We start from the raw sequence: 12,402 nt of genomic DNA, 5'->3' as shown, positions 1-12,402 counted from the left end.
TAACGATCATGAAGGGACTCCCAATAGGTGAGAAACCACCCAAGATTGGCTTATTCGCCGATTGATCTTGACTGTCATGGACCTGGTGGAATCTCTCCATAGTACGGTGCAGATCTAAACAACCTTTCTAAAATATCATACTGTAAAGTTAATTATACTAAATTATTTCTTCTAGATTCTAATATGTCCCAAGCTTAAAAGAAATAAATATCCTCAATTTCTTCATTCCATTGGGCCAACAAGTCTGTTCAATATGGTAACTAGGTATACACCTGACGAACCCATGTACAGGATTATATGGCGCCAGTTATGCCTCTTTACTGAAACATATGAAAGCCGAGCTTGACTCTCTAGAGAGGAGGATACTTGGGCGGGTAGATTGAATGTTTTCAAGTTTGTTTTACCAGAAACCCATATAAATGTTCTATCACTATGCAACTTAGGGCTGGTGCACACCAGAGCGGTTCATGAGTGTTTTTAAAAAGGCTAGCGGTTTGAAAACCGCTTGGGTAATGTATTTCAATGGGCTGGTGCACACCAGAGCGGCTCGTTCTTTCCACAAACGCAAACTCGGGGGCTGCAGCATTTTTTAGATTTCTGAGGCGTTTCTGCCTCAATGTAAAGTATAGGAAAAGCTCTGGAAAACCCTAGATCAGAGCGGTTTTGCAGGCGTTTTTGCTACAGAAGCTGTTCAGTAACAGCTTTACTGTAACAATATATGACATCTGCTACACAAAAACGCTGCAAAATCGCTAGGCATGTTTAGAAAATCTCTCTAAACATGCTTAGAATCGCTCAGAATCTGCTTCAAAAACCTCTAGCGTTTTGCGGATATGCTAGAGGTTTTTGGTGTACACTGCCCTCAAAGTGAACCAGAGACGAAGCACCCTCATGTATTTTAATATATATATATATATATATATATATATATATATATATATATATATATATATATATTATTGGTAACATTAGAGAAAACACCTACCCTGTTCTCAGCTTCATTCTTCACTTCTTCACTACTCAGCATTCTTCTAATCAGCTCTGATAAAATCCCCCACTGAGCATTCTCAGGAATCATTATAGCTGAGCAATTATAGCAGAGCCAGAAGAGGGCAGGCTTGGGCTTGAAAAGACATCAGAGAAGACTGACACAGCTAATATCATTCCGGGGAAATGTAGACTGAATGCTCAGTGGGGGATTTTATCAGGGCTGCTAACAAGCAGGCTGAGCAGTGAAGAATGAAACAGAGAGCAGGGTAGGTGTTTTCTCTAATGTTCCCACTGATACAGTATATATGGTAAAATACATGAGGGTGCTTCATCTCTGGTTCACTTTAACCATTTTAGCCTTTTGGAGGTTGCTGCTACGCACTCCCGCGGCTGATCGCGCACACACCCGCACGCGCTCGTGCCACCGTCTGTTATCCCGAAGATCAATGAATGAGAACGCAGTTCCCATTTATCGATCTCAGTCCTCGTTAGAAAGACCGACAGCTTCTATGAGAAGCCGTGGTCTTTCTGAAAAAAAAAAATCACGTCCTCCCTATGCTTCCTGTAAGCGAGAGTGCTCGCTTACAGGATGGAATAAAAAAATGACTGTGGCCATATAGTAAAACTACATGTACTGTACATACATTAACGCTGGCTTCCCCATTAGCAGTCTCTGACCAATGAGTTAGAGACTGCTCTCTGCCGCTGCGGGAGGCTTCTGCTAACAGAGGAGCCAGCGGAGAACAACGGGTCCAGGAGAGGAAAGGGTGTAGTGATCTTGGCGCGAGTGTAAGGGTGTAGTGCATTGTCAATGCCACCAAGAAGTGTATAATGCAATTTGTGTGAATGAAGTCATGAAAATAAGCAGGAGGAGGAGGCGGCAGCACCCAGAACGTAGCATGGACCGCATTGGTAATTGCCAACTAGAGCTGGGTGCGGTGCATCGTCAATGCCACCTAGAAGTGTACATAAAAATGTTTCTTCTGTTAATTCCCATTGAGTTTTGTAAACTAATATGAATTAATAAGTACCGTAGGATTTATATTTAAAAAAAAAAAAAAAAAAACATTCTCTCTTTGCAACATATTTTTTCACAACTGTTTAAAGCAGATCTGAAGTGAAAAACTCACTGCAGGTTAGATACCTAGCTAAATAGAGGGAAGGCTCTGGGTACCAGAGACTCTTCCAGGTCCTCTGTCCAACCTGTACTTCCTGCACCATCCCCATTAACCCCCCTGGCGGTATGAAAAATTCCGCCAGGGGGCAGCGCAGCAGGTTTTTTTATTTATTTTTTTTTTAAGATCATGTAGCGAGCCCAGGGCTCGCTACATGATAGCCGCTGCTCAGCGGCATCCCCCCGCCCGCTTCGATCGCCTTCGGCGATCTCCGATCAGGAAATCCCGTTCAAAGAACGGGATTTCCTGGAGGGCTTCCCCCGTCGCCATGGCGACGGGGCGGGATGACGTCACCGACGTCGGGACGTTGTTGGGAGTCCCGATCCACCCCTCTGCGCTGCCTGGCACTGATTGGCCAGGCAGCGCACGGGGTCTGGGGGGGGGGGGCCGCGCGCCGCAACACATAGCGGCGATCGGGCGGGGGCCGGCGGCGATCAGAGTGCTGGCGCAGCTAGCAAAGTGCTAGCTGCGTCCAGCAAAAAAAAAAATTATGAAAATCGGCCCAGCAGGGCCTGAGCGGCACCCTCCGGCGGCTTACCCCGTGTCCAGCACGGGGTTACCGCTAAGGAGGTTAAAGCTACTTGTCCTCCTAGGTCTTTGGTTCTCCCTGGGCACTAGTGTTTGGCACTACGGACATCCCTGATTTGTAGGGATGGCCCTGCCTAGGAGAACTCACGGAGAAGCATGTGATCAGTTTGATCAGCTGATAGATTTGTAAGGCTCTGATTTGCTGGCCATGATCATGTGCTAAACCAGGAAGTCATCACAGCAAATTAGAACCTTAAAAATCTAACAGCTGATCAATCTGATCACATGCTTCTCCATGAGTTCTCCTAGGCAGAGTCATCCGTACTGATTAGTTCTGAAGAGGAACGCCTCTGTACTGCTCGTGTGTAAGTTGGGACCTGCACATGCATTGTATGGATGTGATCGGCTTCAGAAGTACTCGAGGTCAGAGAAGTTCCAAAGCGTGCCTGAAGAGTGCTGAAGTGCTATTCAACCTACAGGGGGAATAACTTCAACCGAGGATGGTACAGTAACAATGGGACGGACTGATGACCAGGAGGGCTCTATGAGTTCTACAGCCTTCCATCTACTCAGGTATGTATCTAGACTGAGCGGAGTTTCTCACTTCAGATTCCCTTTAATACTTCTGCACAGTGCTGTATATCTTCTACCAAAGATACTTCTTTTTATGACTTGTTGGTATGATGTCACAATACGGGTCAGTTTTGGCTAATGTTGTGTGAAACGCCTGTCATCCACAGATGAGGTCAGAGTGACAGCTACCCTCTACGGTACACTCAGGCTTCCCTGCTCCTTCCCGTTCATAGGAGGAGAGGTGGGGCTCTCAGTGGTATGGGAGTTGGTGGACAAGGATGGAAGAAGACTGCTTGTACACAAGTTCACTAAAGGTGAAGATAATCTCACTGATCAGGATTTACAGTTCACGGAACGCACGGAACTCTCCAAACAATTCTCAGAGGGGAACCTGGACCTCACTCTGAGCGACGTCACATATAATGATGAGGGGAGATATTTCTGCAGGGCTGCCAATAACAAAGGACATGGAGAGAAGGAGGTGGAATTGTCTATAAGCGGTAAGATGTCTTCTGATATGTCTGGACCATCAGATACACAAGGGTTCTGTACAGATATCGCAGCTTATCATCTGTGTCCAATGTTGTCTTCTTTAAGCAGAAGCGTAAGCAGAAAAGCAACAGCAATAATGCATGATGTCTGTCTCCTAGGTAATAAGAGAGTATAGTGCGGTTGTGCAAAGTTCAGTGGATAGGCAGTGATTATGGTCATGTGCTGCACCCACTTTGGAGAATATTAATAATTAATCAGAGACATCCTGTACTTGTTACAAAAATTCTTTGTACTTTTACCCAGATGCAATTAACTTTTTCTCCTGAATTTTTTCCAAGGAGATAATTTTTCATCTTCACTTTAAAATAATTTTTCTAAACTTTGCAATTGAAAAAGCGGCAAAAAGTAGGTGAAAAAGTATTGTTGAAATTATTTTTGATTATTTGATTGCTGATGGTTTAAAAAGGCATTTGATTAATTAACGAGTCCGAAAATTATCACCTAGGAGGAAAGTCGGGAGAAAAAGTTACGGTAGTTGCCTGTGGGCCTTTGTATGACTATGGAAGCTCACAGGACCCACGACGGCAATTCACTACTCTCACAGAAAACCCTCAGGACCCTTTTACACATAAAGCGGAATGAAACCCTGCATTTCTTCTTTGCTCTAAAATATTACTTACAGCATATTATATACAACCAGCATTTTTTTGTTTGAACAAAAAACAGTGTTTATTCTCGGCGGACATGTACGGATTGGCACAGGGGACTTTTGTCTCCAGCAGCCAACCCCCCCTGCTAGCAGCAGCAACGGCATCGTGGTCATCTGCCCGCAGGATCGCCTGCAGACCCCCCCAAACTGCAGGGATGTGACTAGCGCGTCCCTGCGGCTCTAGCTGCTGCCGCTGCGGGCATAAATGGTTAAGGGACCACACCAGCGAAAAAAGTAAGCAGTTAAAATCTGACAGAACCAACAGGTTTTAGACTAGTCCACCTTCTCATGGGGATTCTCAGGGTTTTCTTTGTTTTCAGAAGCATTTGTTGAACAGCAGTTTTACTGCCATAAGGGCCTTTTCACGCCGACACGGTGCGGTGTAGTGTTTTTACCGCACTCCACCACCGTGCAATGAAAGTCTATGGAGACTTTTATACTTCCGCGGTACGGCACGATGCGACAGAAGTGACGTTTTCGCTGCATCAACGACGCAGGTCCAAAACTAGGTTAACGCTGAGGTGATCAGTCGACTTGCAGTGAGCTGCATCGTCCCGGAAGTCCTGTTAGTCGATGGCAACGCATGGATTAAAAAAATTACCATTGTGGCGCACATGTGCGGAAGCATATTTTAACAATACGCTTCTGCATACCCGAAGCAGGAAATAACGGGATGCACACATCACTTCCTGCTTGGCCGGTGGCCGGACATTGCACAGTGTTCCCTGAAGGCTTGGATTTGACAGTGCAATGCGGTGCTCCGCGGCGCACACCTCATCGCCGACGATGGTTTATGATGTGAAACCAGCCTAACAGTAACATATCAGCCAGCCTCCCTACTCACATGCACACTATTTTGGCAGTTAGACTTCCCAACTGCCATTCGGGGAAATGCTTTTGAAATCAAACAAAATCCCTGAAAATCCCACATGAAGAGATGGACTAGACCAGGCATGGGCAAACTTGGCCCTCCAGCTGTTAAGGAACTACAAGTCCCACAATGCATTGCAGGAGTCTGACAGCCACAGTCATGACTCACAAAGGCAAATGCATTGTGGGACTTGTAGTTCCGTAACAGCTGGAGGGCCGAGTTTGCCCATGCCTGGACTAGACCAAAATCTGTCAGATTTTAACTGCTTACTTTTTTTGCTGGAGTGGTGCTTTAAGCATTGACTTCCACTTTAAACATTATGCTGGAGGTGAGCAGACTCAGATAATGTCCATCTGGTTTATAGCTTCATTTCTGTAATTTCAGAATTAAATGCTGATGACGCAATGGTGACCGTCACTCATGTGGAAGGGAAGAAATGTCTCAAGTGTATTGACATTGGAATGTTCCGGAATCCGTGGGTCAGGTGGTTCGATGACCAAGGAAAGGACCTGTCAGTATTTTCAACCCGTAACATCACTGAGGCCGCTAACGGGAAGAAGAGGGTGGAGTGTGTACTGAATTATAGCGTGGAGATAAACAAGCATTACTTCTGCCAGATCAAAGAGGGCAGACTGAGGAGGACCGCCCGGGCTGTGATTTCCGGTACGTACGCTGGTCACCAGATTCACCAGGGGATATGTACAGATTGGCAAAGTGCAGAAACTGACAATACCATGGACCATGCGGGCTGGTATAGCTCAGGGTGCGAAGCCCCAGTCGGCCGGGGCTCCGCATTCTGGCTATACCAGCCTGCATGGTGGACAAGGGGTTACAGAGGCTCGGCAGGGGGGACCCCACGTCATTTTTTTTTTTATTTCCCACACACAGCACACAAAAAAAATAAATTAAAAATAGGAAAATAATATTTTTTCCCATTATCTTTTTAACATATCCTGCAAATTTGGTGTTTTTAGGATGTAAGGGGGCTTCTTAACTGCTAAAGTCGGTGGGTTTTGTTTCATGAACGAACTGTCATTTACGCATTTAAATGTATACTTTTTTCCTTTGAAATTTTAAAATCGATTTTCTCAAAAAGTATAAGGTCTTTTCGAAAAAAAAAATCCTCTTCTTCCCACTGTTCTTCTTAACATATCTGGCAAATTGTGTTCGCAAATTGCAAACCCGTGATCACGACTGAATTTCGAGTGCTATCTTGGGTGCACTCGAATTCAGATCAATGATCATGGATCCCAATTCGAGTACCAGAATTTGGCAAATTTGACTCATGATCACGGGTTACCCGTTAGGTTCATGGAGGGCGGAGTCTAGGGTGCCAGGACATCTGTGCCTATAGGCTCCTCAGAGGTAAATCCAGGACTGCTCAGGCAGTGCTCGTTACTACCTGCATAGGAGCTTCTTCAGTAGCCAGAGAAGAAAGATGAATGAGACAAGCAGCCGAGTTCAGTACAGATTGGAGCGGTGCCAGTCTGTTAGCCGGTAGTCCACAAAGCACCGTAATATATTACAATACGAGATATTATAACAGCATGTATTAACATTTTAGTTGTGTCCTGAGTGAGATATGTTTTTGAGTTGGAGATGACAGGAGCTGGTTAAGGAGTAAATGTGAGGAATAAAACAGAGAGGATTCAAATATTACCCCTAAGCAATGTGCATTGGGAACTGAAGTTATGGGGGTGTTATTAAAGGGAAGGTCCAAGCAAAAAAAAAAAAATGAGTTTCACTTACCTGGGGCTTCTACCAGCCCCCTGCAGCCATCCTGTGCCCTCGTAGTCACTCACTGCTGCTCCAGTCCCCCGCTGGCAACTTTCTGACCTCGGAGGTCAGGGCGAAATTGCATACATTTTTACACATTCCCGCTAGTGCAGGAACATTAACACATACATTTTTACGCGTTAGTGGTGCAACGCGTAAATTTTTGTTCCTGCACTAGCTGGAATGTGTAAATATTTATGCAATGTGGCCCTGACCTCCGAGGTCAGAAAGCTGCCAGCGGGGGACTGGAGCAGCAGTGAGTGACTACGAGGGCACAGGATGGCTACATGGGGCTGGTAGAAGCCCCAGGTAAGTGAAACTCATTTTTTTTTTTTTGCTTGGACCTTCCCTTTAACATTTATTGTTATATCAGGCAGAGAGGTGGACAGAGACGGTGGAAAAATGATTAGTTCCATTTGACTCACATTAAAAAGTGAAAGGTTATGAAAGAGGATCTAGCAGACAAGCAGTCAGGAGCCCGTGTGAGAGGGGTGGTAAGGTCTGGGGCCCAGAGGTACAGTAGTGTATCATCTGCATATAAATGGTATTGAAACCCAAATGAGTTCACTAACCCCTTCAGCCTGCAGTGTTTTTTCACCCCCCGTTCTCCTGTGTCCCCCTCCTTTCTCGGCTAAAGCCCCCCAGCGGACTCTTCCGGGTCGCCGGAGTCAGGCTCCACTGCGCAGACGCTAGCTCGGCTTGCAACCACCACGGCCGGGAGCGCTCTGCTCATACCGTCACGATTCCGTTTCTCCAAAGATTTTCAACTCTGATATCCTTTAAACCCTTTCTTTGAGTGAATTATTTACATGTTTGTTTGTTTGTTGTTTGTTTTTCTAGCTGGAGATACTGTGTCTGTTCCTGTGGTGAGACTTCCAGAGTGAACACCAGAGGGCGCTGCAACAAGGCATTTAATCAAGAAATGAATAATCTCTGTAATAATCCTGCTGTGTGTCTCTCTGGAGCCGGGCTTAGTGTTGCATGTTGTTTATACTCCCGCGTAGCGTGGTGCAGCCTGCTAGACTAGACTGAAGCCTTGTACACATGCTAGACCGTAACTGGCTGTCCAGGCCCACCTCTGCTAACAAGCCGCTGTGTGTACAGTGAGTAGCGATGGGTGAACACTGCAAACAAACGTTTGTGTATGTTTCTGTGACAGTTTGTTTGCGGCGGACCCTATTGACTTTAACGTCATTGAGAATCGTGATTAAAAAAAATACACATAAAAACCAGCTACTTACCTAAGGAGAGGGAAGACTCTGGGTCCAAATGAGCCACCCCTCTCCTCTCCCGGTGCCCTCGGCGCAGCGCTGGCTCCCCCGTAGCAGTATTCCACCAATTTGGTCAAATGCGGCTGTGTCCGCCGCCGAAGGGAGGCTTCAGAAGTCTTTGGGAAGACAGGCTGCTCCACACTGCACATGCGCGAGTGCCCTCTCTCGCACACTCCTACGTGCACAATATGGAGCCGCACGTCTTCGGGAGGACTCGGCTCTCAAAGACTTCCAAAGTCCTCCGCAGCGGGAGATTCAAACGGGGACCGGGAGAGGAGAGGGAGGGCTCTTTAGGACAGACAAGCAGCAACAATCCACAAGGACCCGACCCTCCAAAAGTGAATTACAGCGGAATATTTATTTTTATATAGCGGTGATACAGCACACTAAAAAGCACAACGTTTCGGGCAGAGGCCCTTTCTCAAGTGCTCCAGAACTTGAGAAAGGGCCTCTGCCCGAAACGTTGTGCTTTTTAGTGTGCTGTATCACCGCTATATAAAAATAAATATTCCGCTGTAATTCACTTTTGGAGTGTCGAGTCCTTGTGGATTGTTGCTGCTTGTCTGGACTATATGGTGAGGTGTGATGGGCCTCTGACCGCATTGGACTCCCCATGTGACACAAAGATTCCTCTGTGGCCGGCAGGTACACTGTGTTCTAGGGCTCTTTAGGACCCAGAGCCTTCCCTCGCCCTTAGGTAAGTATCTGGATTTTTTTTTATCGCGACTCCCAATGACTTTAATGGTAGGAACCTTCAGGGCCAAGGCCGGATTTGCCATAAGGCAGTGTAGGCACATGCCTACAGGCGCCTGATGATGGAAAGGCGGCTCACTTCCCTTTCCAAACACCTCCCTCCCATCTTCCCTATGCAGAGTCCTGATGAGGGTGTAAATGAGAGGTTACTCACCCAGCTCTCTGCATTCTACTGAGGAGATCTCTCTTCAGTCAGGGGCAACTGTAGCTAAATAATACGGGTCCAGTTAAAAATGGCGCCAGCCAAATAATGGCGCCTGGTTACGCATGATATTTTTTAAAAAATGATATTTATCGTTTTTACTAAAACGGTATTTATCGTTTTTACAAAAAACGATATTTATCGTTTTTATGAAAAACAATATTTTTCGTTTTTGAGAGTCCTTTCCTGGATGTGTGTGTGTGTGTGTGTGTGTGTATATATATATAGATAGATAGATAGATAGATAGATAGATAGATAGATAGATAGATAGGTGTGTGTGTGTGTATATACAGTGTGTGTGTATATATGTGTATGTGTGGGTGTATATATGTGTGTGTGTTTGTGTGTGTATGCTTGTGTGTCTGTGTGTGTATATATGTGTGTGTCTGTGTGTGTGTATATATGTGTGTGTGTGTATATATGTGTGTGTCTGTGTGTGTGTATATATGTGTGTGTGTTTGTGTGTATATGTGTGTGTGTATTTATGTAGGTGTGTGTGTGTGTGTGTGTGTGTGTGTGTGTGTGTGTGTATGTATATATTCACGTGTATGTATGTATGTATGTATATATATATATATATATATTATATATATATACACACACACACACATATATATATACACACGCACACACACACACACACACATACACACACACACATATATACACACACACACACCCCTACACACATACACACATACACACACACACACATATACACACACACACATATACACACACACACATATACACACACACATACACACACACACATATATATACATATGCACACACACACACATATGCACACACACACACATATGCACACACACACACACACACACACATATATATATATATATATATATACACACATAGACATACACACACACACACACACACACACTGGGAGCAAAACCCATATTCAACACATTTCAAAACGATATTTATCGTTTTATGACTTACATTTCAAAACGATATTTATAGTTTTATGGAAGTTATAAAACGATAAATATCGTTTTTAGTGCGGCGCCATTTTTTAACTTATAAAACGATAAATATCGTTTTATAATGCAAATTAATGCGGCGCCATTTTTACACTGTAGGCTCTGGCGCCATTTTTAACTGATCCCAAATAATACTGAGGGTACCTCTGGCTATGTAATACTATGGGACACCTGTAGCAACCTATGACGGGCAAGGGAAGTAAGGGAGAAGTGACATCTGCACCAGCCAGCACACTTGCAGTGCAGCTTATTGGAGGTTTGTAGGCTCATCGTGAGTGAAGTCTATGTTGCCAGGACATCTGTGCCTATAGGCTCCTGTGAGGCAAATCCAGCCATGTTCAGGGCAAAAGTTACCGAACGGTCCACAATGTTCATCTATCACTAACAGTGAGCTACAAACTGTCATCCAGGTGATTGGATCCTGATCCCTGCTTGTGTGTGTGGGTAAGGCACACATTGTACACCCCCCATACCCCCCCCCCCCCCCCCCTACCAAATCCCAAAGCACTAGCATGCTGAAATATTTCACACTATCTTGTGGTGGTTAGGCTCATATAAATTGTGGTTTTCTTAACCTTTAGAAGAAAAGAAAAATGAAGACTGAACCTTGTACACACACTAGGTGAAACTTGGCAGAGGTGGTTATTATCGCCCGCCATTGGTAAGTTTCATCTAGTGTGTGTACATCAGCACCCGATGCTTCCTCGGTGCCTCAGCCAGCGATCAGACTGGGGCATCAATTCAGCCAATTGTCCTCCTCACTCACCCTCCCAGTGTGTGATGTCACTTCCGCACCTCTCCCTCAACCCTCCTCCACCCCACAAAGCAACAGCAGGGGTCACTAGCGTACAGGCTAGCAACAGGTCTGTACAGCCTCTGCCCTGCAATGTCCCCTGAGAAATCCCAACAGGCAACATGGCTTATACGTGTGTATGAGGTCAGCCGTGCAAAAATGTTTATTTTTACTAAAACTGTGAGAGATTAACCTTAAAGGGAAACTGAAATAAGAGGGATATGGAAGCTGCCATATTTATTTCCTGTCACACAATACCAGTTGCCTGGCTGTGCTGCTGATCACTCTGGCTGCAGTAGTGTCTGAATAACACCTGAAACAAGCATGCAGCTAATCCAGCCACACTTCAGTCAGAGCTGTTCAGGATCTGTGGCTAAGGCTCCTTGCATACTGTGTGCGCTGCATCGCTGTAGAAATCCTGAAAAGTCGCATTGCATATTAGACATGCAATGCATCTTGTTGCGACATATGCAGTGAAGCATACAGTACCATTGAAAGTATGCTTCACTGTTGCTATAAACGCACATGACCCAGCGCATAGCACTGTTGTCACATTGTGATGCAACGATATTGTCCCTTGTGACGCATTGCAATGGACACAGGGCTTGATTCACTAACTCATATCGCAGCCGCTTTCGCGCACATTTTCACGTTTGCGCATGATGGCGAGTTTTCCCACGCAATCACGATTTTTCATGCAAAATCACGAATTTTCGCATGAAAACGATAGCGTTTTCGGGTGGAAATTCGCAATTACACAAGAAAAGTCGTGATTGTGCGAAAAATTCGCAATCGCGCGAAAACGGCCACGATATGAGTTATCACTACTTAGTGAATCAAGCCCATAGTGTGCAAGGAGCCTAAAGTATTGAAGCAGAAGATCAGCAGGACAGCCAGGCAACTGGCATTGTTTAATAGGAAACAAATATGGCAGCCTCCATATCCCTGTCACCTCAGGTGTGCTTTAAAGGTTCTTTTTACACGGACAGTTGAACTGCATGCTTGGCCCGTGGTTCGCTCTGCCCGGGATTGGCGCGTGTGTGTCAGTGGTTGCCACACAGCATGGACAATACGTAGTAGAAACTAACTGCATGTAAAGACCAGCGGGCTGGCTGCCTCCCGCTCACATGTTGGACGCCTGAGATCCATGGGTACTGATGACAGGCCAGGAATGCTCAGCTGTCAGCTGCCCCTGTGTAAGAGGCCTTATAGCACTACCAATTCTTAGTAACTTTAGCTAAACACAGAGAGATAATCACCT

The 12,402-nt window shown here is 45.4% G+C and overlaps 1 protein-coding gene across 2 annotated transcripts in view; it reads left to right on the top strand.

Moving 5' to 3' along the window:
- LOC137545187 (V-set domain-containing T-cell activation inhibitor 1-like) overlaps window positions 1-8,710 on the top strand; it is a 45,395-nt gene extending 36,685 nt beyond the window's left edge. For both annotated transcript variants that reach the window (XM_068266305.1, XM_068266306.1), the window contains 3 exons: window positions 3,434-3,766; window positions 5,723-6,001; window positions 7,955-8,710. In XM_068266305.1, coding sequence (XP_068122406.1) covers window positions 3,434-3,766; window positions 5,723-6,001; window positions 7,955-7,998 — 656 coding nt within the window. In that variant the 3' untranslated portion in view covers window positions 7,999-8,710. The remainder of the gene's footprint in view (window positions 1-3,433; window positions 3,767-5,722; window positions 6,002-7,954) is intronic.
- Window positions 8,711-12,402: the final 3,692 nt, after the last annotated feature.

This window comes from Hyperolius riggenbachi, chromosome 2 (assembly GCF_040937935.1).
Source record: "Hyperolius riggenbachi isolate aHypRig1 chromosome 2, aHypRig1.pri, whole genome shotgun sequence".
Taxonomy (NCBI): domain Eukaryota; kingdom Metazoa; phylum Chordata; class Amphibia; order Anura; family Hyperoliidae; genus Hyperolius; species Hyperolius riggenbachi.
The sequence above is the reverse complement of the archived record's forward strand: the minus strand, read 5'-3'. Positions and strand labels throughout refer to the sequence as shown.